Raw genomic sequence first — 27,544 nt, forward strand, 5'->3', positions numbered from 1 at the left:
GGCCCCCAAAGAGATAGCAAGCTCCTCCTTCCCTAGGGGGAGCACAGAACATGCTCTCCCCCCCTCCAAAGAATGGTCACATTTTTATTCCTGCACAGGCCCCTGGATGGGTAAGTCCAAGACTATCCAAAGTGATCTGAGATGGTTAGCAATGCCACACATTGCAGGTCTTTCCACAGGAGAATTTAAATTAGTCCCAGATGCACCCTCGTAAGTGTAACAAAATTTCACCCCCATGTGGCTAGGCTGCTTTCTCCTCAGTAAGTTGAAGTACTAAACCCTTCTCAATGCTGGAACAAGAACATCCACTTCTAGTCACTCAGGAAGGGGTCTCTAGTTAAATGCAGACACTAAACTGGATTCTGATTTCAGCTCCCGCCCCTCACCGCCCTTTAAAAATCAAGAGCATCTTCAATTATGTTAATGGTGCTACACCAGAGAGGAACTGGAGTGAGTCAGCTCAGAATCAAGCCCAAATTATTTTTATGAAGTTGCAACAGGTAATTAACATCGTCTTTTAAAAATGCCTTCCTTTTGGCTGCAAAACAGAAATGATGAGGTAAAAATTATTTCAGCAGCTGTGGAGCGTTCATGTCAGAGGAGCTTTGCCTTATCAAGGTCCTCAGCAGGATTTTTCGGTCTATGAGGAGCCTCTCTCCTGCAGTCACACCATGTGGGACTCACATTGTGTTCTCAGTACTGGCAGCTGTAAAGTTTGCTAAAACAGTCACTATAATGAGAGGTAAACTTAAATTTTTGCTAAACCTGGCAACTCTAGTCTGGGGAAGCACAGGATATAAACAAACAGAAACCAAGGCTATGTTTAGCCAGCAGCCAAAGGCTGCAGCAATTTTTTTTTTAAGTGCAAAAAGGATTTAAAATGTTACATTAAAACTCCTACTAGTTAATAAATACAGCAAGGGCAGGGAATTAAGTCAGAAGACAAAGCCGTGTAGCTGAATTTTGAATGCAGCTAACTCACTCTGCCCAGGCTATCTCGGCCCACACTACTCTGTGGTTGAGTTGACCACCCTTCCTATGGTATCTGTTTTTTTTTTTACTAGAAAATTCTTCCTCAGAAATTCCATCAGCCTGTGCTTCTGTTAGATTTGCTATTTGTTTGTTTGTTGGTCAATTCAACATTAGCCTTGTTGAATTAGCCTGTCTACTACCTATAGCTGGGCTGCTCCAGATTTACTGCAGGATATTTGCCAGGTCAGTTTAACATTTCAAGACATCTGAAATGTTACTTTCCCACTCAGAATTTCATTTCCTCACCCCCACATCTCCTTCTCCAACATTTCAGGAAGAAGATGAAAAGACGGAGCCCAAATTATTTGCAGAAGGCTGTACTCTTCTGTTCACTCTTTTACAAGACTAGGATAAATTTTGTACAGGGTCTTGTGAGATATCATTTGAAAACACAACTGCTGAACATTATTGTCCTGGTCAAATGTGTGGTAACATTGTATGTAAAGTTATAAGATTCTATTGAATGGATTAATAAGTTTAGAAAGGCAGGCACAGACCACTTCCTCAGAAGCAAAAGGCAAACAGATGCCTCAGCCATGTATCAACATAATCTAATAGGCTATCACTTGAGTAAGTGGCCATTCTTTGGCAGGAAGAAGGATGTAAGCAAGAAAATTTAATTTACACACATTGGCAAAACACACAACTGGAGGTTCCCATCCCATAGATGTCCTGTCACCTGAACCCCAGTGGTAGATGACTCTCAAGGAGGGGAGAAAGGTGTAAGACTAGAGAAAAAATCCCCCAAATCACCTCTCATTTGTACTCATGGCAGCAGCAACAGTCTTTGAAAGGCTAAGGAAGCATCATGAACTGGGGGAGGGATCCTGACTGAAGGATCCAGCCAGACTGCTGTAAGCATGTGTTGAGGAAAAACTTTTTTTACTTTAAGCGCCCTCAGCTTGTTAAGTGGGCATTAGCTGGCATTTTACTTTTTATTTCTCTGTAACCACTTCTGACTTTTATACCTCATTACTTATAATCACTTAAAATCTCTCTTTCTGTAGTTAATAAATGTGTTTCATCTACCAAGTGTGTTTGGATTGAAGTGTTTGGGAACCCCACTCCACTTGAGATAACAGGGTTTGTGCATATCGTTTTCTATTACTGAAATGACGGCTTTTCTATGAACTTGCATTGTCCAGTAGAGCAGTGCTTCTCAAAGCCGGTTCACCGCTTGTGTAGGGAAAGCCCCTGGTGGTTCGGGCCAGTTTGTTTACCTGCCGCATCCTCAGGTTCAGCCAATCACGGCTCCCACTGGCTGCAGTTCACTGCTCCAGGCCAATGGGGACCGCCAAGGGCTTTCCCTGAACAAGCGGCGGACCGGCTTTGAGAAGCACTGCAGTAGAGTACTGGGCAGTACAAGCTGCACATTTCCAGGGCAAGTCTGGGACTGGAGAGTTTGCTGGGTGTTCTCCTGCAGTGTAATTCAGGAGTGGCTTGCTAACACTGTTACTGTATAGCTGGGAATGGTTTACAGGCTGGAGACTGTGTGTATGACCAGGAGTGTTTGTTCTCATGGTGAAGCACTGTTAAAGACACCCCAGGTTAGAGAACTGAGGGGACACAGCTGTCCAGCAGTCCAGACTGTACCCAGGGTAATGTCACAACAAGTTTTGGTTGAAGATTATTCCAACTGGCTTACAGAAGTTATGGTTTTTGGAGAAGCTACCCAGTCTAGCAGCCTGAACACAGACCTGGGGGGCCAGGAATTCCTGGATTTCAATTCCAGCTCAGTCACTGGTTGGTTAATTTGCATTTCCGCATCTCTAAAATGTGGAACGCTTACCTGATTCACAGGGCTGTTTGGGAGATACATTTAGGGTCTCACTTTCCAAACTTGGCCTCTAATTTTGAGTGTCCAACATAGGGCCTGGCTTTCAGAGGTGCAGAACATCTCATTGACTTCAATTAGTGGAGTGGGAAAAATCAGGCCCCGAAGGTCTAAAGCTGGAGACTAAAAATCCAAGGCAGCCAAAATCTTAAACATTTAGCCCTAAGTATAAAAGACACTTTGGGTTACAGGCTGCTGGGCCCTCATGGGGGTGCCCAGTAAGGTGGAGAGATCATGAGATGCCCCTTTCTTCTCTGCCCATCATGTCAATGTCAATACATTCAGAGGTGCAGATCCTGCTTACCCCTTCAGGCTCCTCCATCACTATTCCCCAGGAGGTGCTCAGTGCCTCAGGGGTCTGCTTACCAGCAATTAGAAAGATGGCACCCCTATTCCAAAGGCTTCCTACAGAACAAGGACAGTTCAAAGGCAGGAGTTCTGGGTGGGTTTCTTTGGCACTTGGTTATTGTCAATGGTTTTCTAGCACTAGCAACAGTCCAGAGGTGCCGGGACCAAGTCCAGTTTGCAGCCCCAGCAGCAGTAGGGTTTTTCCTATGGTGTAATTTCCCCCTGACTTTTCAGAGAAATCAAGCATGGTATAAAAGGTGGTTTCACACTAGCAAGCGACTGCCACCAGCCTTCGGGCGGGGGTGGGAGTGGAGGGGGGCGTTGGGGAGAGCTTCTGGGTCAACATGGTGGTTTCCTGTGGTTTTTCAAAGCACTTCCACTTGCAACATACCTCAGAGCTCCAGACTGGAGAAATGGTGCCCCTTCCTCCTAATCTCGCTTTCCCTTCGTCCTACTCAGACACCTTCTGTCTCAATCGCTCCCAAGAACATCTTCCTGCCCACGTCACTGGGGCGTCAGGCACCAGATCAAGGAGATAAATCGTTTTTCTGCTTTGCTGCTTGCCAGTGACAGAGGATTGGGGCTTCTTTAAGCTTCATTTACCAGAAGCGGGGTGTGGCATTGCTGACAAGTTTTCACTTTAGAAAGTGCAGTTAGCGCTGGACGTGTGGGGACAGGGCGCATGGCCCAGTTTCACAGAAGTATTTAGGCTTCTAACATCCATTGATTTCAGTGGGTCAGGACTCAAGACTTGCAGCAGAGCCAGTCTCTGGGCAACCTTGTGAGCGCAGCTGGCCTGGAGTAGCTGCCTGGTTGTCTACACAGCCCGATTGCTGGGAAGTGTCAGCAGACCAGCTCTTGAGCTCAACAGCAGCAGTCTGGTATCTGCTCAAAGCATTTGCCCATGGCTGTGATAGCTCTTGCCCGCAGCCTTGCCTCACTCTAGCTAACCTGGTCCAGACTCTCAGCTCCAATTACTAACATCAGCCCTGACTCGGACCCTCGGCTCCAGTTTCAGAGTTGTGGCACCCAGCCTCTGACTATGTCTGACCCTGGGCTCCTATTGCTGGCTACCAACTTTGGCTCCAAACCACTAGGCATGACTCTGGCTTCAATCCCTAGGCACAAATGCCTACCTCCCAGTTGCTGCCACAATGGAAGTTAGGTGCCTAAAGACTTTTGTGAATCTAGAGCTACATCACCTGCTTCAGGCAGTAAATTTACAGGCATGAGCTCACATAGGGTTTTTGGAAGCTGCAAATGCAGGCGGGGTGGAGGGAGGGCGTTTGGTGGGGAGGACGAAAATGGAACCAGGTTCAAAAAAAAAAAAAAAAAAAAAAAAAAATCACCTAGTTTACAGTCTGCAGAACTCCCAGACAGATCTGATAAAAACAACAAAGAAACAACTTGATCCCATCTCCTACAATCCCACTGCTGCTTCTTCATTCTACTGAACTCCCCCTGGTCCAGTCTATACTTTGCAGTTCTGCCATATCCAAACATGGTTACCCACAAACATTTTAGCTGGTCTGAAATCCATATGATTTATCTTGGTCTAAACTGTCTACTGACCATGTTCAGCCCCAGGTCAGAGAGCATGACTGCTGCCTGACCATGGCAAAATGGTATTGTACAGACCCAGCTTACTTATTGTTCATGGTATTCCTGTTCCGCATCTGCTCTGTTGCAGACACATTTGGCAACAATTAAAACAATGTTCTGCTCTGGCCCTGGATTGAGAGCAACTACCACAGAGGAAAACATCAGGGGATAGCTTTTCAAAGGTAGCAGGCGCCTAAAGATGCAGATAAGCAACTAATCAAGTATCAGGGGGAAGCCATGTTAGTCTGTATCCACAAAAACAACGAGTCCGGCGACACCTTAAAGACTAACAGATTTATTTGGACATAAGCTTTCGTGGGTAAAAAACTTCACTTCGTCCGATGCATGGAGTGAAAGTTACAGGTGCAGGCATTATATAATGACAAATGGCACAAAGAAAAGAGAACTTTCCCTGGGGCTCCCACCGGCTTCTCCAGGACTGGTTGCATCACCACACTGGATATCTCACAGCACACATCTCCGCCACTCCGGATTTGGGGATCTGAACTCGACTCCCTTTCAATCGGCTAAGGGCAATGGAGGCCATCGCCCATCCCTTTGGAATGGCACTCGCCTATCTCTTAGGACTGACTGACCCATGTTCAACTGCTGTTCACATGGAACCCTTCTCCACTTCGGCCTTCAAAGTTCTTGTTTGAATATTTGCTACTATCACTAAGATCTGCACCTGCGGCAGCTCCACCTGGGCCCACACCCTAGGCTTCAAGGCACACCACAGCAGCCCTCCTACTCATCACGGCATAGCCACCGCAGCTCTCATTGAGCTAAAATTCATTTGCAGATTTAACACCTTTAATTTGGGCTTGAATAGGGACTGGGAGTGGCTGGCTCATTACAAAAGCAGCTTTGCCTCTCCTGGAATTGACACCTCTTCATCTATTATTGGGAGTGGACCCCATCTACCCTGATCAAATTGGCCCTGTCAACACTGGTTCTCCACTTGTGAGGTAACTCCCTTCTCTTCATGTGTCAGTATATAATGCCTGCATCTGTAACTTTCACTCCATGCATCTGAAGAAGTGGTTTTTTACCCACAAAAAGCTTATTTCCAAATAAATATGTTAGTCTTTTAGGTGCTTATAAAAACAACAAGGAGTCTGGTGGCACCTTATGGAATTCTCAAAAGTGCCTAATTCATCTTTCAACCAATAGGAGTTAGGCACCAAAACAATGGGGTGAACAAAAAGCCAACCAGGAGAATGGCTGGAAGTAGCAACTGAAAAAGACATAAGCAAACTGATCATCTGTTGTTAAGTCAAATGAATGCTGGTCACTTCTGTTTTGTGCAGTGCTCTAGTAGCTCCATAGTACAGTATTCTGTGGTGACCTGATAACACTGATAGGATCACTTGATCATACCTGTTCTGTTCGTTCCCTCTGGGGCACCTGGCATCAGCCACTGTCAGCAGACAGGATACTGAACTAGATGGACCTTTGGTCTGACCCAGTACGGCCATTCTTATGGTCTTATAGTCAAAGACAAGTCATCATGATAGGTCCCACTCAGCTTTCTGCAGAGCAGTCTATTGGCAAGACAACACTCTTGGGTCCATCAGCCCCCCAGGGCACACTGGTAAAATAGACTGATCATCCCACCACGCCAGCATCAACTGACCTCACCACAAGGGCGTGGCGATCTTTATACTTAACCCAGAGAAGTGATGTTAGATGCATCAGCTATGAGACTGCAAGGCCAAACCCCAGAAGACGTGTGCTGACCCAGAGAAGAACTTCTAGAGGGAGCATGTTATCAGCTTTGTTATCAGAATGAGTCTAGGACACTGGTGAAGGAAGGGAGTTCCTACCATAGCTTTACAGATGTAAAAACAAAGAGATACTTCTATTCTATCCCATTTCTGGAGGTTTGCCCAGTGTCACTGTAGGCATACTTCTAGTAGGCACGTAATACACTATAGACCCTCATCACAGCAGGGGTTTGCTGAAGGTCCAGAACATTGCTGTCAAGAGGGTATATACAGCTGACACAAGAGTCTTATTCTGCAGGTGGTCTTTGACATCCTCTGCTGTTCAGTTTCTCCCAAGAGGACACTTTTCACTCTAAACTTGTGCTCTGAGTTCTGCACATGAGTAATTAAAAACTTCCTTTGTTCCGTATACACAAGGCTAGACGGACGGCAGGTGAGTGAACAGGTTCCCCTGAACTAGCGAGGCAAATGATTATAGTTATTTACATATTGATTATACCTAATACAGTTCTATTTTGTCAGTTCCTCTTTCAAATGGGTTAAATGTTTAATTACATTTGTTCTGCCTTTTCTTGTATGCCAGAGTTTCATTTTATTTACTTGTCTTGACTGCCATAAGCACAGTTGTTATCACCTGTTTCCCCTCAAAATTGCTTTAACGCCCTTTCCCCATGGGTGTGTTTTGTTTAAGATCTTCAATTTGTGGAGCAGTTATTTGCTGCCATCTGTTTTTGCCTCTGCAGCTGGCTTTTAAAATCCATTTTCTATCATTTTTAAAAAGTTAAGTATCAGGCCTGAGCATCCCCAAACTTTAGAACAGTTTGAACGGGACCTTTGCACCTCAAAATCATCTCTGCTTTCAGCTGAGATATCCCATCCCAAGGGCTTGGTTGGCATTTTGCCTTAATATTGCAGTACCTTCTCCCTATTTTACTTTATGTTTTCCAGTATTTATCATGTTTGTGATGTTCTAAATCTAGTTCTAATCTCTAATCCCTCAGGCACTTATTTTAGTAGAAGCAGAATCCATAAACAAGCATCATTTTAGGAGGAATGTAAGCACTTCACCACACTCTAAGGGGCGTATATTGTCCCCAAAGTATTCATAGAAAAATAAATGTAAAACTGCTAGACTCCGCAAACAAAAACTGAACTACGTAGATATAGCTTGTATAGAAGTGTGACAAACGCATTCTCTAGTGGATCGAAACAGAAGCTTTCAACTGAGATTCCTGGACTGGCAGGAAAGCTGAGTTTAGCAAAAACAGCAGCAGCCAAAAAAAGCATCCTAGATCTTATCTGCAACAACAGGGGTGAAGGCTGTCATAAGTAGATAGGTAAGGGTTAGTATATGTAAAGGTGCATGTGTTGTATTACTCTGTTTAGTTTAAAGTTCAAGGTAAAAATCACCTCCAGTGAAATTTTACACTGTCTGTGATTTGGGGGGCGTGTCATAAGTAGATAGGTAAGGGTTAATTTTCTTTTACCTGTAAAGGGTGAACAAAGGGGGAACCAAACACCTGACCAGAGGACCAATCAGAGACCTGGATTTTTTTTAAAGTCTGGGAGGGAACTGGAAACTCGGGGTCTTTTTGTTTTCCTCGGCTGTGAGTAAACAAGCTTTTCGTCTAACTCCAATCTTCTTTCTAATATTCTACTATCAAGTGTGAGTACAAAGGAAACAAAGCAATAAGCTGTTATGTGCTTTGGTTTGTAATTACATGTGTGTTGATTTTGCTGGACTGGTTTAATTGGGCTATCTTTTAAATCAGACTGTTTATTCCTATTTTCTTATAAGCCACATCCCTGTATTGAATTTCTTAATGCAGTGTTTAGTATATGTAAGTTCTTTCTTTTTTTATATAAAGTTTTCTTTTTAAAACTTGTGGGAGTTTCTTTTCCTAGTGAGGCAAAGGGAAGAGAAATTTCTGTGCCCGGAGCTCTGTCTACCTCTGTGTGACAGGCTAGGGGGAGGGGAGCCCAGGCTCTGTGGTTTACTTTCCTATTGTCCCAGGGCGGGAACAAGCTACGGGGAAAAGTTACAGGGAATAGAGGTAAGATTAGTTCTGTTTCCCTGTGTTGGAGGGCTGTCTCTTTGGAGAAGAGGAGGCAGGTTTCTCGGTATTGTGATGTAAAGAGATTGCATCAATTCCCTCAGGTTGCTCAGAGCGGAACGACTGAGAGAGAGGGGGAAGGGAGGGGAGATAATTCCCTTACCGGAAAGACTCATACTTCTGAGTCTTGGGGGTCTTTCCAGGGGAAGTTGGGGAGGCCAGAGAGGGGGTCCCCCCAAGGAATATTTGGGGAACCCGGGCTGATAGGAGCCAGAATCCTATCTGGTGGCAGCAAGATAATATCCAAGCTGGTACAAGCTTGGGGAAATCATAGTAAGCACCCAGATTTTGGACGCTAAAGTCCAGATTTGGGACAAACGTTTACCACAAAGGCAAGAGGTGGTTTCTGAAGAATTAGCTCTACAAGAGCTCTGTGATAGGTCATGTGAATTGGGAACATTTTCAACCCACTGCACAAGGAACTAGACCTACAGAAATTCTGATAAGAGGAGGAAGTTCTTTCCATGCAAGGGTTGCGATAGTGGGATACAGTCTCTGGGCCATGTCTTGGTCTGAAGCATGGTTGCAAAGCATCCAAGGGGCTGGCAGAAGCCACATGCTGATGGAGCTTGGCTGTTTCTTAATTATTGTGCCTAGGAAAGGGAGATTAGAGGTGGATCAGTAGTAAGGGAAGACATCTGTATTGGCTTTTTGAGGATCACATGAACAATTGCGTATCTCAGGGAGATTAACAGACTTGCTTCTCTGAAGGAGGTATCTGAGATTTCAATTAGCAGTAGACATAGCTGTTCTTTGTTAACTTTCACCGTATGGGAGGGACACAGATCTGATTTATAAGCAAGGGCTACCTCTGTTTCAGCATGTGTTCCAATGCCACACACCTTGCACTGGTAGAGTGGATAAAGCCATTAGCCCCAGATTTGAGTCACTGCCTTACTGAGTTCTCCCAGGTATGGCTGATTGTTTCTGCAAAGTAGGATGAAAGCTCTTTGAAAAGGTCAGCAATTGGATCTACTATCTAGTTTGATTAACTTTTTCAACAAGTCGAGTAGCTCTGTTGGACACGAGTTAGGTAGAAAGACAGAAGGGTGTCTCTGCTGGCATATTCTTGTAAGAAGACTTCATGCTGGTAGCTGCTGTATTGAGAGAGCAGGGGCGGCTCCAGGCCCCAGCACGCCAAGCGCGTGCTTGGGGCGGCATGCCACAGGGGGCGCTCTGCCGGTCGCGGGGAGGGCGGCAGACAGGCTGCCTTCGGCGGCTTGCCTGCGGAGGGTCTGCTGGTCCCGCTGCTCTAGTGGACCTCCCGCAGGCGTGCCTGCGGAGGGTCCACTGGTCCCACGGCTCCACCGAAGCAGCGGGACCAGCGGACCCTCTGCAGGCACACCTGCGGGAGGTCCACCAGAGCAGCAGGACCGGCGACCGGTAGAGCACCCCCCGCAGCATGCCGCCGTGCTTGGGGCTGCGAAATGTGTAGAGCCCCCCCCTGTGAGAGAGGGTTTTGTGCTACTGGCATTCATGTCATGTCATCTGCCTATATACTGCAGATAACAACTCATTGGTGAGCCACAACTCACTGAAACAATTCATTGGTAAATCACAGTGATCTCCCTGCTTGATTCGGGAAAGGACAACTTGAGGCCAAGGCATTGACAACTGTGGTCATTAGATGGATGTGTTAATATAGAGAATTCAGATGGCTTTGTGACTGAAGCACCTTTGTCGCTTCTTTCCTTGAAGGAGCAAAGGGAAGGCCAGCTAGTACGAAGATGACCAGGAGGCAGGAACCCTTGTAGCACAAAAATAAGGGGACATCAAATGAAATTACAGAGGTGGCCAATTAAAAACAGATTAAAGGGAAATACTTTTGCTGTGCAACATGTAACTAGCCTGTGGAACTCAAGGCTACAGGATGTTGTTGAGGCCATGAACTTAGCAGGATTCAAAAAGGAATTGGACATAATTATGTTAATTTAGGGTATTCTTTATATCCATATAAACACCAACAAAAATTTTGGAAGGGATATTAAACCTCATGCTTCGCGGCTCAAGCCAGTCTAACTATTAACACCCAGAACAAGGCTTAATTGGGTGATAGATCATCCCCCCTCTCCCAGTCTGCGTACTGCAGGGTCTTTGCACCTTCCTCTGAATCATCTAGTGCTGGCCACTCCTGAGGACAAGACACTGAATTAGATGGGTCTCGGGTCTGATCCAGTCTGGCAAATGCTACTTTTCTGTGTGACATCTCCAGAGTCTGTTCTTAGGCTGAAAATTAGATCCAACATGTGTCCAATTGACTGGATGTGACCAGAGAGGACTGGTGTGAAACCCACGGTATTCATGCAGGCAAGGAGTTTAGTATTTTCTGTATAAATGTCATAGTCACCAAGAACCATGAACCTAGGGGATTCCAGCGCCATGCTGAGCAGCAGATCCAATTTGTTCCTGTATGAATCCTTCAGAGAATTTGTTTGGAAAGCTGCAGAACACTCAGGCCTAGCTTCCTTTTGTCCATAGCCTCACAGACAGTCAATGCATTCAAAAGGATTTTGCATTCTGGTGTCTGAACTAAGAAAGGACACAGATAGCTCAGTGGTTTTAGCATTGGCCTGCTAAACCAACGGTTGTAAGTTCAATCCTTAAGGGGGCCATTTGGGGATCTGGGGCAAAAATCTATCAGGGACAGTACTTGGTCCTGCTGTGAAGGCAGGGGACTGGACTCCATGACTTTTCAAGGTCCCTTCCAGCTCTATGAGATAAGGTACATCTCCATTTTAAAAAAAATCTTCAAAATCTGAGGCTGGAGAGAAACATGACCTCTGGTCTGCTTTGTCTTCTCTTTACCATGTTCTGAGATCGATCTTTCTTTGTGTTGTACTGAGTAGCCTGTTGGAAGTAGCTCAACTACAACAGAGTTACTGGCAGCATTAAACCAGATCTTGGTGATGCAGGCAAGGTTGGGTAGTTCATCCAAAAAATCAGAATATGGATGGTGCAGATCTTGTTGACTGTTGACCTTGCATCCATTCAGAACAGACTGAGGCAGTTGATTTTTGCTGGCCTGGTTGTTGGCATTTTGAAGGAGGCAGCTGACGGAGACCGCTCTCAAGTGTCACGTTGTGGGTCTATTCCTACGGCAGGGGTCGCTGGGCAGAAGAGATATGTGGGGCAATCACATGTCCTCCCCTTTAGATTGTGCCGCGTCCCCCCCGCCCCCCCGCCCCTCAGTATGGGGAGGCTGGAAGGCGTTTGCATGGTGCTGGAATGATAAAATTGTTTTGGGGGAGGGAAGGGAGCCCGATGTTAGGCACTTTAGAAGCAGGAACTATTTGGCAAAATGGCTCAACTTCGAGGTGTTGTGTCCATCTCAAAACCTTATGTATCAGAAGGCCTTTACTGCACCTAGTGAAGTCATGCGATACTTGGATGGTGCATTCTGTTAATGAATATACATAACACAAGTTTTCTAAACCAAAGCTAAATTAAGAAATTCTATTAAGAAGGAAATAGGATTCATAATAGAGTATTTTATCATGGGTCATAACAGAAATGAAATGCTTTAGCACAATAAGGTGACCAGATGTCCTGATTTTATATAGACAGTCCCAATATTCAGGACTTTGTCTTATACAGACTGCTATTACTCCCAGCCCCCATCCTGATTTTTCAGACTTGCTTTCTGGTCACCCTGTAGCACAAAAACTATCTGTCCATCTAAAATCCTTAACCTGCAACCAGGGTATATTGAGCCTACAAGGACAGATTTAATACAAGGACTATAAGATTTCTGAAGGCTGGGCTTTGAAAAGTTAGTGAAGCTGTGTAAAGAAAAATAACTGTTTCACAGAGGATTTAGGTGTTTTAAAACCTGGTTTAATTCCAGTTGGGAATGAAAACCAAACATTTAGAAATTCTCCAGAAAATGGAACGAAGCCCTGATACCAGGGCAGTCTGCCTGGCTGGTTGCCTCAGAGCTATGGACCTTGGAAGCCCTGGGGTTGCCAGCAGCCCACCAGCTGGGGAGCTGGCGGGAAACCAGGCAGATTTCCATCGGAATGGTGCTTGAGTTCTGCCAGAACTTGGATGAAATTGAACCATCTTGGTGAAATATTTTGATTGTTGCAGAATCAGCAAATACTGAGGAAATGTTGGAATTTTTCTGACTAGTTCGATTCGTTATGCTTGAGACATAGTAACCATCATCAGGGTGTGTCCTTGTAGGTGTTGAAGGGAAGTTAGAGTCCTCACCAAAAAAAGCTGGATATCTGTTTATCAGTAAATTTATCAAAGACCTGAAGTAAATATAGAGTCACTGCTGATTAAACTCTGTGGATGACAAAGACTGGCAGCAGTAAATGATGATGAGGACAAGACAAGCATACAGAGCAATCTGGATCACTCAGTAAGTGACGGACCCATTCAAACAAAATGTAATCAGATGTGTTAAAACACAACCATACATCAAGGAGCAAGGAGTGCAGGCCACACCTACAGAATGGGGATCTTCTACCCTGGGAGCAAGAGCGTAACTAGCTGGGTTCAGCGGAAGCTGCCGCTTCCCCTCAGGGCAGCAGGAGCGCCAGCAGCGTGGCCGGAGGAGCCATGGGCAGACAGCAGACGCAGCCAGAGGAACCGTGGGCGGGCGGCAGATGCCACTCAGGGTTCGGCAGCCAAGCGCTCCCTGCCCCCTTCCAACCCTTGCTAATGCGGTGGGCAGGGGGGGGAGGCGAAAAGGCCCCTGTGCCTTTAAGGCCATCTGGCTGGCGAGCCCCGCATGGAGCGCGCCGAGAGCAGGCTGGGGACAGGCGGCGGCACAGGACGGAAGGTGACGGGGGTGGGGTCCAGTGCCTTGCACTGGAGAGGGTCCGACTGTCTGGGGAAGGGGGGGAACGGGACCCTGTGGGTGGGGCCAGGCAGCACAGCCTGGCGGGGGATTCCTGCAGAGCGTGCTGGGCAGAAGAGACTCTCCCGGAACTGCGGGGGGACGGAAGGGTATCCGCACCCCCGGGAAGTCTGCAGGAGTCCTGAGCCGGTCCCAGGGTTAATCTGGGGGGGAGTGGGAGGAGCCAAGGGGGCAAGGCCAGAGGAGGAGCCAAGGGAAGGTGCCTTTTTTATGTTTGCTCCTCCTACACTGAAAACCTGGCTATGCCACTGCCTGGGAGGCAGGGTCTCAGGACGGGATTTAGGAGTAGAGCTGGTCTGAATCTTTCCCCCCTTGTAGAAATTCGATAACTTTTTGTCAAAAGTTCATATGGAAATTTTCAAGTTCTGGGTGAAATTCCAGAAGTTATAGGATGAAATATTTAAATGAAGAAACAAAAGCTTCCCACAGAAAGCAGACATTTTTCATAACATTTTCTCATCAAACATCCTATTTTTCATTTAAAAAAATAGTTTTGCTGGAAAATTTTTGGCCAGCTCTATTTTGGGCTCATAGAAGACAAATTATTTAGTGTGCGCTCCCTGTGCAATGCTGCAGCAAAATGGACCAATGCAATCCTTGGATGTTTAAACACGGGAGTTACAAGAAGGAATAATGTGGTGATTTTTACCTCCACATACAGGCATGATGAGAGGGATTCTAGAATCCTGTGTCCAGTTCTGGTGTCCACATTTTACAAAGGATGTTGACAAATCGGAAAGAGTTTAGAACAGAGCCACAAAGGTGATGTGAGGGAGGGAGAAAGTGCCTTGCAGAGAGAGACTTAAAGATCCCAACCTGTTTAGCTTATCAGAAGAAGATTGAGAGGTGACTTGATTACCTGCCCAGGAAGATATTAAGGGCTCTTTGGTTTAGTGAAGAAAAGCAGAGTAAGAGCCAAGATCCGAAGCTTAAAGCTGGACAAATTCAAATTAGAAATACGGCACAAATGTTTACCACATTCCCAAGGGAAGTGATGGAGTCTCCATCTCTTGAGGTCTTCAGATCAAGACTGGATACTTTTTTAGAAGATGTGTTTTACTCAAACACAAGTTGTTGCTCAACGCAGAGGTAACTGGGTAAGATTCTATGGCCTGTGATATACAGGAGGTCAGATCAGATGATCAAATGATTTAATTTAATGTGGTTTACCATAATTGTGTAATCCATACAGGTATAGATGTAATTACAAACTAGATGGGGAGAGAAACTAAATCCCAGTAATTGAACTATTTATCTTAAATGATTAAAAACAAAAACAAAAGGTTAAAGCAGCTGTGTGTTGAGAAACTCAGCAGTCTGGAGTCTAGGGATCAGAGATGGCTCCAGGCACCAGCAAGCCAAGTGCGTGCTTGGGGCAGCAAGCCACTGGGGGTGTTCTGCCAGTCACCGCGAGGGTGGCAGGCAGGCTGCCTTTGGCAGCTTGCCTGCAGAGGATCCGCTGGTCCCACAGCTTCAGTGGATCCTCCGCAGGCAAGCCGCTGAAGGCAGCCTGCCTGCCATGCTTGGGGCGGCAAAATGCCTAGAGCCGCCCCTACTAGGGATTTCCACATCCAATGAGGTGTTGGTATAGCCATTTTAAAAAAGTATCTGAAAGATTCCATAAATGCAGTATCTTCAAAGATGTCTAGGTCACAAGAACATTAACTCGGAATGAGACAAGGAAACTACAGTCTACATAATTATAATACATAGCAAACTGAAGAGGAGAGCAACCAATACTAAAAATGTTGACACCTCGTTAGCATCAGCATCAAAGGACAATCAGAGTTGCCACAAAGCAGGGAGCTATAAAGCCCATCTATGTGGCACTCCAAAGAGAAAATATTGGATCTCTCAAGGTTGTCGTGCATAGGCTGCCAAATTTATCAGCTTCAGTGCAAAAATTGACTTGTCTACTATTAGCATGATGACGACATTTTACTTGCTCATTTAAAAAAAAAAAAAAAAAAGTATGTTATACAGCTGTACTAATCTAGGCAGGAGGTTATTCTAGGATAATGTATGTACCTCAGGAGCTCTGTTCCCAAAGCCCAGGAATGCTGTGTCTGGCCATATAGATCATTAAAATCTCACAGGAATTTCAGGAGCATGCTTAAGTGTTCATTTTTTCCCCCCTAAGCAAGTTTACTACTTACCACAGCTATCGATCTTGATTCCTCTGACATCATATTTCTGCCAAGGACGCAGCTCCATCAGCATGGGAGGTGCTCATTGAAGCATGGGGTCGATTTTAATTTTCTGAATTGATTAGCAATTTGGAACTGTGGCAGAAGTTTGAGTGGAGTTTATGTTTACTTCAAGCCAACCTGGGTTTGTACTTGAAACTCTGCTTCACATTTTTCTTCATGCTAATGGAGGTAATGAAGCCCTGATGTAAAGTCTCAGGTCAGTGCTGCCCAGCTCAGCTTGTTTATGTCTGCTGTGAGTAAGTCAGAAACAATGAAGAAGTGTTTCTTTCCTTGCCATGCCATCATTATTACAGTAAGGATATTGATGGCTTGGTTTCCATGGAAACACATGTCTGCCAATTCCATCCTATGAAGTGTGAACAGCTAGAAGCTGAAGGAGTTATATTCATCCCCGTTTTAGTGAAACTGGATTAAGGACCTTATGCGTCCTGCCAGGTCTGCAAAATACTCCAGTAGGTTTGGATGGTGTTAGAATCCAAGATTGTTTATCTTATGAAGGGTTTTTTATAACAGACTACAAATAGTGATTTTTGAAGTTACAATGAACTAACATTCCTTAGAAGTGAAAGCCATGTATAGCAGTCTTTAGAGTCTTGGCTTCATAGATCATATTCTTCTTAAAAGCACTGTCTGTGATATTTTTAAGTTCTCCCCTCTTCTAGCCAGAATTCAACAACTGATTCTGATCGCATCCAGGACAGAATCCGGAGTAATTAACATTATTACACTGGTGTAAATGAGAGTTGTTTGATTTAATTTTCTCCATTTGGTCATATTTCTGTACATCGTAAGCTCTTTTCTACCCATCCTTATTACCCACTGGCATATGACTTGCATTCTATCTTTTCCCATGCCCCTAGCTCAGCAAGCTGCTCATCCCAGGTCACGCTGTCCTGCCCACTTCTTCCTCCCACCCCAATACTTGTTCCCCCAAGCTCTGCTCTGCTTTTGCCACTTAATTCCAGTTGCACAACTGTCGGCAGCTATTACTGTAACCGCAGTAATTTAAAAACGGATTCAAAAGCACTTCTAGCATTAAGACATTTCCATAGAGTTGGCTCTGGCCCAGGCTTCTTTTTTGGGCTTCAAACCAAGAAGGTCAGAGCACCAGGCAAAACAGAGAAAATACTAATACGTAAGTACGTCCCAAAAGTAAATCCACTACAACTAGCTATGCTCTACAACCAAAACGAAACAATCCTGTCTCTAAACAGTGCCTGTTTGTGCCATCCACTGTGTACTAGATGAGCAGAAATGTATTGCCCTCAAGAGATGGCAATCTAGCTTCGCTCTCTCAACTGCTGTATTAGAAGAGTTCCAAAACAGCTGCTCCAGGGTAGCAGTTAATATATCCCTGAAGCTCCGCTCCCAGGGACCAACAGAATCCTGTTAGTGTAAGTCAGGGCTGAGGAGTGTCACAGGTGTTAAGAATGAGCAGGATGTTTGACTGGTTATTTTAAGTTTCCCTTTCTTTAATTTAAAAGATTTGTTTCATTTAAAACACAAATCAAATTAGGGTTCCAGACCCATCTATGAACATCATTTTCCATACAAAATTTTACACTGTTATGACCTGAAAGGCTTTCCCCCTAAACTGCCACATACCAATTGTTGTGCCAGTCAAGTCCCATTCAATTGGGGGAAGAGATAGTAGTTATGAGAACTACATTCAAAGCCCCAAAGCAATTTTATATACAACTTATAGGATTTGGCCATTTCAGAATTTCAATAGCCTAACCGACAGTGATGACAATGCTTCTAGCAGAATCTTGCCCTATAGAAAGGTTAATCTGTGTTTTAGACACAGTAGCATCTGGGTTCTAATTACACCTCCCATGAACGGATGAGCACCCAGCAAGCTCACTGAAGTCTGAACCTCACAGAATTAGGCCCTAGAAAGGTTGGGTTTGCCCATTTTTGGCATTGATTGAATGATGGTATAAACTGTAAATCCTGCCTAATTTGGGGATAAAAGGCATAAAATAAAAAACCTCACTCATATATCAAAACTCCAAATAAGGCAACTGACTAAGTCACGCTGCCAACCATGCACACTGGATATTGCTGCATCGCATATTGTCCACTCTCTTAACTCTGCAAACAGTGTTATGGGAAGCATGACTCACAGGGTAAGTTTGTACTATAGGGATTGGCAACCTTTGGCACGTGGCCCATCAGGGAAATCTGCTGGTGGGCTGGGACGGTTTGTTTACCTGCAGCATCCACAGGTTCGGCTGATTAGAGCTCCCACTGGCTGCGGTTCGCCACTCCAGGCCAATGGGGGGCTGTGGAAAGAGTGGCCAGCACATCCCTCAACTCATGCTGCTTCCCACCGCCCCTGTTGGCCTGGAGCGGCGAACCACAGCCAGGGGAGCTGTGATCAGCCAGACCTGCGGACTCTGCAGGTAAACAAACCACCACGGCTTGCCAGGGGCTTTCCCTGAGGGGCCACATGCCAAAGGTTGCTGATCCCTGTTGTACTGCATGTGGGCTCCTTCTGTTAAACAAGTGTGAAGATCATGTAAAAATTAGTTTTCAGCATCCAAAATTAAAATAATCTGAAATTCTGAATGTCTAGAGATGAGCCTTTCCCCTCGCTGGGAATACAATCATTCAGAAAAGAAGCGTACAGTTGCCTTGTGTGGGATGAGACAGTGTCAGGTTTGGTGTCCTCTTAACCTTTAGAGTGTCCCTTTAACTGTGGAAATGCAGGAGGAAATCCTGGCTCCATTCAAGTCGATGACAGAACTCTCTTTGACTTCAGGTGGGACAGGTTTCAACTCTAGAGTTCATCGCAAACCCCAACTGAGAATCCAAACTTGGACAGAGCCATTCTGCACCCCCACGCCTAAACCCCACCCAATGCAAGGCTAAATTGAGACCCACTCCTTAATGCAGTCCCTCTGAGTCTATTTGTATTGCTGCACACTTTTCTGTAAGGTCACTCTCCATTGGCACGCTAACACTACACGTTACTAAGAAAATGTTGTCATCAAGATGAGCAGAGTGTGAAGATCTGGATTGCTTGGAAAGCTGGACACAGGCAAACAATATGCATTTTAATACGGCCAAATTTAGTCACGCATCTAGGAACGACGAATGTACCCCATACTTCTGGGGACTAAGCAGTGACTTGGAGAAGGACTTGGGCTCATGTTGAATAATTGGCTGAACATGGGCTCCGAATGCGAAGCTGTGGCCAAATGGGCTAACATGAGCCTTGAACGTATAAAGAGGGGACTATCAAATAGGAGGTTACATTGTCTCTATATTTGGCACTGGTGAACTGCTGCTGGACTCCTGTGTCCAGTTCTGGTGTCCACAATTCGAGAAAAGTGTTGAAAAATTGGAGAGGGTTCAGGGAATAGCCACAAGAATGATTACAGGAATGGAAAACCTGCCTTTTAAAGTGAAAGCCCCATTGAGCTCAATCTGTTTTGTTTATCAAAGAGAAGGTTAAGGAGTGACATGATCACAGTCTGAGTACCTACATGGGGAACTGACATTTGACAGCAGAGGGCTCTTCAATCTGGTTTATAACAGTATAAGACCCAATAGCTGGGACTTGAAGATAGACAAATTAGGAATGGAAATAAAATGCAATTTTTTTCCACAGTGAAGGTAATTAATTAATGAAACGTTTTACCAGGGTCATAGTGGATTCTGTCTCACTGACAATTATTAAATCAAGCTGAAGTTCAAACAGGAATTAATTCAGGAAGTCCGACGGCTAGTGTTATATAGAAGGTCAGACTAGATGATCACAATGATCCCTTCTGGCTTTATAATCTCTGCATCTGGATCATTTAGGTATTGGGTACCTCATCTGCATGATATTTCAGCCTATAAAGACAGGTTATGGGACCACACACAGGAGTTGTAGGATTTAGGCAGAGCCTTTGTGGTCACACAAAAGCACCACAGATCTCAGATGAGGATACTGCAGGAATCTTGATCTGGTAGTTTGTGTTTATACTTCAATGTTAGTTATTTAATTATACTAAAAATGGAACATGTCAAATTGGATTATAATTTATAGTGCAGTCCAGGAGATACTTTTAGCACCCAGACACACTGCATTGCCACTTGGCAGAGAAGCACTGAACTGGGAAAACACTGAACAGGCAGCTTGTAATCAATCAAGGAAAGTACTAAACTCAGGATGAAACCCCAAGGAATGTTTAAAGAAGAAGATTTATGAAGTTTTGAGAGAAAAAGTTGTGTGAGGAAAGTAAAATGTAAGCCACAGAAGTGCTTTGAGGGATTTACGGCAAAAGTTGATAATATTCGGCTAGATTTTAGATAAACTACAGCCAGCCAAGTCAAAAGTTTGTTAAATCCACAAATATAAATTCAAGTGATCAAAATTACTTTTACAGAACAGCAAACATTCCCAGTATCAAGACAGGAGTTCTAACACAAAGGAAATTCCATTTAGATTAAGCAGTATCACACTTTACTGGTTTCTGCATGGATAACAACCCAACTACACTTAAACAGGGCATGGTACTGTGGTTTGAATTACAAAATGAGTTTATCTGTAACTTGATTTCATCCTTTATGGCTGTACTTTGCATACATTCTTTAACCACATTCTTCTCTTTTAAGTGCTCCACTTAGGAAGGAACAATCAGTTTCACACATACAGACTGGGAAGAGACTGTCTAGGAAGGAGTATGGCAGAAAGAGATCTAGGGGTCATAGTGGACCACAAGCTAAATATGAGTCAACAGTGTGATACTGTTGCAAAAAAAGCAAACGTGATTCTGGGATGCATTAACGGGTGTGTTGTAAACAAGACACGAGAAGTCATTCTTCCGCTCTACTCTGCGCTGGTTAGGCCTCAACTGGAGTATTGTGTCCAGTTCTTGGTACCGCATTTCAAGAAAGATGTGGAGAAATTGGAGAGGGTCCAGAGAAGAGCAACAAGAAAGATTAAAGGTCTTGAGAACATGACCTATGAAGGAAGGCTGAAAGAATTGGGTTTATTTAGTTTGGAAAAGAGAAGACTGAGAGGGGACATGATAGCAGTTTTCAGGTATCTAAAAGGGTGTCATCAGAAGGAGGGAGAAAACTTGTTCACCTTAGCCATTAATGATAGAACAAGAATGGGCTTAAACTGCAGCAAGGGAGATTTAGATTGGACATTAGGAAAACGTTCCTAACTGTCAGGGTAGTTAAACACTGGAATAAATTGCCTAGGGAGGTTGTGGAATCTCCATTTCTGGAGATATTTAAGAGTAGGTTAGATAAATGTCTACGCGGGATGGTCTAGACAGTATTTGGTCCTGCCATGAAGGCAGGGGACTGGACTCGATGACCTCTCGAGGTCCCTTCCAGTCCTAGAGAGTCTATAATCTCATCAGGAGACTATACATTACAATCTCATAATCACTCACTGTGTGCACTACAAACCTCCACACCATCCATTCCTAATTGCAAGGGAGCTTTGTTCACTTTGGATTTAGCCATCTCTTCTAAACCCTAAAGCTCTTCAATGTTTACCTACAAAAAATAACATGGGTGGTGTTTTGCACTAGCCCCCTTGATTATTTACAAGCTTTTCCCCCTCCCAAGTATATGTTCTCACATATTTCGCTCTGTACTTGAAATGTACAAGTCTGATCTGGAGAAGAGCTGGGTGTTTTCCATAGATTTGCTGTGCCTGTTAAACTGTATTAATTCCAGTCCTACTACTACCTACACCAAGCAACCACTATTTATAGGAAAAAACCTACTCCCGAGATCATTTCAGAATTGCTACTAACAGTATTAAAAAGTTAGTTCAAGCCATTACAAGCTGAGTCAAACTTCAAGTTCTCCCCTAAGCTACAGAATAGTCCAATCTAGTCCAGAACTTCTTCACTCTTCCCAAACCAAAACTCAGTCTAGTTCAGGCACAAAGTGGGCATGAAAAATACGCGCGGCTTCATAAACCTGTTTAAATTGATACGGGCACGTCTGGCGCTGCAAAAAATTAAATATTGATTCCTTTCCACTTCGCTGCTTCCCCCGGATTTAGGTTTCTAATTGCCCATTTTGTACATCTGTTTTCACGTCTCGACTAGCGCACATTTTTAACCATGAACGTTAAATAAAGCGAGGCGTTGCTGGAGATTAATCAGAGGAAAACGCTCCAGCCGCCAGCCTGCCCAGAGGAAAAGGCGCCCAGCAGACCTGAACTTGGGAACAGTCGCTTACAAGGAAGGATCCGCTGATCTGCAGAGATGGTGCGAGCAACACCAGAGAGACAGGGGTCAGCGGGGCCTGATCCTGCCGCCCCCCCAGAAATCAATCGCAAAACTTCAGTGGGGCCAGGCTCTGACTTTAAGCGTCCAAGCTGAGGAGAACCTCTGCTGCCTTTTCGGCACTTCTCTCGCCCCTTAGCTTTAGCTGGGCTTTTAAACTTCCAGGTGCCCGCTCGGGGGGAAGCCTTTGCCAGCAGTGAGACTCAAGAAGGGGCCGGCCGGCCCTGCGGCCAAAGTACACCACCTGTTTAAACCCCCGCAGCCTCGCAACAACTTCCCTGCCCTGGCTCAGCCCGCGGGCTGGGCTCCCAAGCCCCTGCGCTCTGCGCACTGGCCCGGAGCTCGCCCCGGCCCTGGGGCGCACGGGGACGCTGCGCTGCGGAGCTACGGAGAGAAAGTTGGAAGCGCTGCGCGCTCGGGCACAGCCAGCTACTGGCTCCTGGGCACCTAGCTCCGGTGCCCGCGGGCAGGGCAAAGGGGCAGAGCCGCCCCGGCCGCTGGGGACAAGCCGCCCGCCCTCTCTCCCCACCAGCTCCAAGTTGGCAGCAAAGGGATTGCCGGGCGCTTACCTGTCCCAGGTTCACGTAGCCGTAGGCGGAGGCCAGCCTGGCTGCCTCGCCCGGCCCGCCCAGCACCTGCACTGCCCAGTGGTTGGTGTAGACAGGCCGGGGGGGCGCAGCCAGGCAGGCGGACAGGGCGAGGAGCAGCAGCCAAGCCTCGGAGGGGCGCATGGTCTGGCAGCGGGCGGCGGCCCCGGCTCAGGGGAGACGCTCCGGCTGGCGCGCTGCGGAGAGACTCTCCGGCTGCCGGTGCCGTACAGTAACTGGGCGGTGGGGGGAGCTTTGGCTTTTAAAGCGGCCTCGGCTGGGGGTGGCTGCTGCGGGGAGGGGGCGGGGGCTGTTCTGCCCGCCTGGGGAAGGACTCCGGCCCGGGGCGCCCCGCGGGGAGCCCCTAGCGCTGGCAGACAGGGCCCCCGGCAGGGAGCTGCCCACCTGTCTTATGCTTCCTGCCTACCCACCCCCTCACACTCTCCTCCCTAGGGATGAGTTACCTGCCTGCCCAGGGAGTGGCCTCACCCCCCGCAATACTCTGCACCTAGAGATCTGGGGAGCAGGGGAGATAATTCGCCCTCCCTCTAAACTCTGTCCTGAATAACCTTTGGGTACAGGGCAGCAGAGTCATAGCTCACCCAGCACCCCTGGGGCAGGTGGCCCTGTCCACAGGGGCAGCTCCAGGCCACAGCACGCCAAGCACGTGCTTGGGGCGGCAAGCCATGGGGAGCGCTCTGCCGGTCGTGGGGAGGGCGGCAGGCAGGGTGCCTTCGGCGGCATGCCTGCGGAGGGTCCACTGGTCCCACGCCTGCCGGAGGTCCACCAGAGCCACAGGACTGGCGACCAGCAGAGCGCCCCCCCATGGCATGCCACCGTTCTTGGGGCGGCGAAATGTCTAGAGCCACCCCTGCCTGTCCATGAAAGTAAGAGGAGAGCATTGCCTGGGGAGAAGTCCATCCAAGCCCCATCTACCTACTCTCCTTATGCCCTGCTGCAGGCCAGGGGTTTGCCCACTCCAAGGCCAGAAAGGATCATCTCATCCAGTGGTTTTCAACCTTTTTTTCATTTGCAGATCCCCCTGCCCCCTAAATTTTAAATGGAGGTGCAGACTCCTTTGGAGATCTTAGATGTAGTCTGTTCCCCCCTCACCCTCACAGGTCCATGGCCCACAAGTGGGGAACCACTGATATAATCTGGCCTCCTGTATTGTCCAGGCCAGAGAACTTCCCCCAAATAGCTCCTAGAGCAGATCCTTTAGAAAAACAGCCAGTCTTGATGTAAAAATTGTCTGCTATGGAGAATCCACCAGGTCCACGGGTTAATTACTTTCACTGTTAAAAATATATCCCTTATTTCCTGTCTGATTTTGTCTAGCGTCCAACTTCCAGCCATTAAGAACATATAAGAAAGGCCCTTCTGGGTCAGACCAAAGGTCCCTCTAGCCCAGTATCCTGTCTACCAACTGTGGCCAGTGCCAGGTGCTTCAGAGCGAATGAACAGAACAAGGAATCAAGTGGTCCATCTCCTGTTGCTCATTCCCAGCTTCTGGCAAACAGGCTAGGGACACCATTCCTGCCCATCCTGGCTACTAACCATTAATGGACCTATCCTCTATGAATTTATCTAGTTCCTTTTTTAACCCTGTTATGGTCTTGGGTCCCAGAGGGTCCCAATGTGACCCGTATATAAAAGATTGCAAGCACTGGGGGCAGGAACTGTCTCTTTTAGTGTGGATGGACAGCGTCTAGTACAATGTATCCCTGATGCCCCACAGGCCTTTCAGGTGCTACCATCATAGAAATAGTAATAAATTGAGAGGGTGACTGGAAAACTTTGGCCCTCGGTGGATAAGGGGGAAGAAACGACAGCTGGTCGTGATGTGGGATGTAGAAAAGACAACAGACAGCACAGGGAAAGACAAACCTGGCCTTGGGAGAGCATTATTGACAAGGACTTGGGATGATTTATTTTCTGTTTCATGAGGGTTTTTTAATTGGCTGTGTGTTGTTTTAAAATTAATAAAGGGCCAGGGAGCCCCAGGGCAGAGATCAGTGATGGGAAGGGGGTTTGGACCAGAGATCTGAAGTCAGGAGAGACAGGGTGGTTAGAGCATGTGTAAATGAAGGGGACAGTCTAGGCAATCCCTTCATTCCCCCCCCATTTTAATTCCTGCCATAGGCTACCAGATACCTTGTCTGTAATTTTTTTTAAGTAGTCATTTTTTTCTATATTAGGGAGATGAAGGCCATATTAAAGGAAGTATTTTTTCATCCCCCACACAGTCAACCTTGAGAGGTTCATTCCCTCTGAGCCATCTGTCATTGGCCACTGTTGGAAGACCGGATACTGGGCTAGATGGACCTTTGGTCTGATCCTGTATGGCCGTTCTTATGTCTATAAAAAGAACTGGCTCCAGCGCAGTGGCTGAGAGATGCTTTTACCCAGCTCGGTTTGCTAATGCAACAGTTACAGATGGAAATAAAATAAAAGTATAAAAAAGATCCATCAGCTGCATGAAGTGAGGTGGGTGTTATGTGGGCAGCACAACCGGAGACCCCATGGAACCTGCTATGGCCTCAGCAATTGCTAAACAGGTTAATATGGGAGGTGCTCAGATACTGTGGTGTTGGGGAGCAGGATAAAACCCTTAGAGATAGAGCCTAGTGAGCCCAAGCCTCAGAGAGTATGGGGTGAATGCAGGTCAGACAGAGAAGTGCTTCTCCCATTGAAGTCAATGGGAGTTTTGCTGTTGACTGGAATGGAAGCATGGTTGGTTCATCCTGAACAGAGGGCACTGGCTTCCACAGGCTTTGGAGCAGGGCCATAGAGAGAAGGATGCCTGCAGCCAGGGGAGGGGGCGATTCCCAGGGTGGGTAGCTCAGATCAAGCTAGTACACTAAAAATAGCAGTGTGGCCATTGCAGCATGGGCAGCAGCTTGGGCTAGCTACCTGGGCTGAGGTGCAGCTTTCACTCAGACTAGTAGCCACCCACTTTGCTGTGTAGACACAGGCTAAACCACTGGAGTGCTGATAGTCCACTAGTGCCTTCCCATGATTCCCCTGCATACTCAGAAGGACAGACAAGTTTTCCCACAATTTACTGGGAAAGAATCATAGGGTACATCAACACTGCTGGAAAAAAACCTCCAACACCTGACAGCAGTGAGGCTCAGAGTCTGGGTCTGCAGACTCAGGCTTGGGGGTCTCACACCATACAGCACTAAAAATAGCCACATAAATGTTCCCACTTGGGTTAGAGCTCAGACTCTGAAACCCACCCTATTACCAGGCTTCAGAACCCAAGTAGGAACTTCTACCCGGTATATTTAGTGCTGTAACATGAGCCCTCTGAGTTTGCAGATCCTGGTTCTGAGGCTCACTGGCATGGGGTTGTTGGTTGGTTGGTTGGTTTGTTTGCAGTGGTGACATACCCACAGAAGGGCTCAGCCTCCTCCTGCACAAATAACCATGGGCTGTACCCCCAGAAGTCCTAGTGACATGCATGGGTGAGTGCAGCCCCAGTGAGGACACAGTAACCTGGGTAGGCTTTTGCAGTGTGGCTGCTCACACCCAGGCTAACCCAGTGCCCAGACCTAGGAGCCAATCACTCAGGTCTTCTCTGCAGAGAAGACAACCTCTCACAGTTTCCACGGAATTCCAAGTAAAAGAGGAGGAATAGAAGAGGTTCGGAGCAAAGGGAAATGGAAGAGTTGTCTTGCATGTAAGTGGTAAGTTAGGGTTGTCCTTGTGTACAAATTGAGTGCACTGAGCCATCAAGGACTGATTGTGTTTTGACTAGTACTGTAAAGACTTGTCTTACAATCTGAATTCTTCCCTCCATTCCCCCTACAATATGTTTGAATGACATTATATATATATGAACACACGCCTATTTATGGGGTGGGCTGAAGCTGCATTTGGTCTTGTTTCCCTTAGCTAGACTGATAACCCTACCTGCTGTGTCTTCCATTTGTTTGGGATACCACAGGACGTCCTAGATGGGTTGTCATGGCAAGATGGCAATGAGCTGAGGCTCCAAGGTAGATGTTTTCTGGTGGCTCTGGGCTATAAAACTAGCCCCTGGCGATTCCAGCAGAACAGACTCCCACAAGTAATGGTGCTGGAACCAACTGTATTTCAAGTATTCACCAATGACCTCCTGAACACCATCTGCAGATGGTTCAAGTATGGCAAGGACAGGTGCCTGGCCTCAAGGGACCATGCCTTCCGAAATATTGAAGGCAGCCTGAATAGTAAGATGGTTACCATACGTGACCATTGCAAGAAATGGGGATTGCAACCAAATACATCAAAGACTGGGTCAATGTGCTTCCGCTTACATGATGCTCAGAGCCAGCTGGAATGTAACATCATTTTGAATGGCCAGCAGTGGGACAAGGGCCAAAGTCAGTCTGGTCAGCCTAGATTGCATACACACACATTCACTAAAGGAGCTCAAAACTGTTTCCTGAACAAACTGGTAGGGTTCACCTGGGGGCGTCACGTGCAAGCGCTGTATCATTCGGGGTTCAGTCTCTGCTACTCAGCTGGCGAATACCGTGCCCCAGGTTGGACAAACACTGCCCATACTAAGCCAGTAAACAACCAGTTCAGTCACATCACGATAATTATCACAGGGTCACGGAAACCAACAAAACTTGTATGGGTACCAGTCCCACCAAATATTCCTCCATCTAACATTTGGACTCAGAATGCAGCCAACAAACTGATCACCAAGATACAGCAAATGCCACCCTTGCCGCTGTTCAGGGCTATCTGGGATGCACCCTGCCACTAACTGAATAGCAACAATCCTACGTGAACAGTGCTGCCTACTCTCCATCCAGTTATCATCAGCACTCTGTAGTGGGCAGAATGGGAGAGAGTTGCTGTTGCTACCAGGTACTCTCACATCATCACTAGGACAGCTGAATGGTTACCTGGATTTGGGCTCCCACACTGCCACTGGGGCCGGCTTAATAGGTTCAAGGGTGGCTTGGGCACGTCTGGAGCC

At 46.5% G+C, this 27,544-nt stretch overlaps 1 protein-coding gene across 5 annotated transcripts in view; it reads right to left on the bottom strand.

Moving 5' to 3' along the window:
• Window positions 1-27,544, bottom strand: part of PCSK6 (proprotein convertase subtilisin/kexin type 6) — a 157,509-nt gene that overhangs the window by 98,984 nt on the left and 30,981 nt on the right. For 2 of the 5 annotated variants that reach the window (XR_004371765.2, XM_032766013.2), the window contains exon 1: window positions 22,549-22,724. The exons of the other annotated variants lie outside the window; for them this stretch is intronic. Coding sequence is in view for 1 of the 2 variants with exons in the window: in XM_032766013.2 (XP_032621904.1) it covers window positions 22,549-22,710 (162 nt within the window). In the remaining variant the exon portion in view is untranslated. Of the gene's footprint in view, window positions 1-22,548; window positions 22,725-27,544 lie in introns of those variants that run through there. 5 annotated transcript variants of the gene reach the window in all.

This window comes from Chelonoidis abingdonii, chromosome 9, assembly GCF_003597395.2.
Source record: "Chelonoidis abingdonii isolate Lonesome George chromosome 9, CheloAbing_2.0, whole genome shotgun sequence".
In the NCBI taxonomy this organism is placed as follows: Eukaryota; Metazoa; Chordata; order Testudines; family Testudinidae; genus Chelonoidis; species Chelonoidis abingdonii.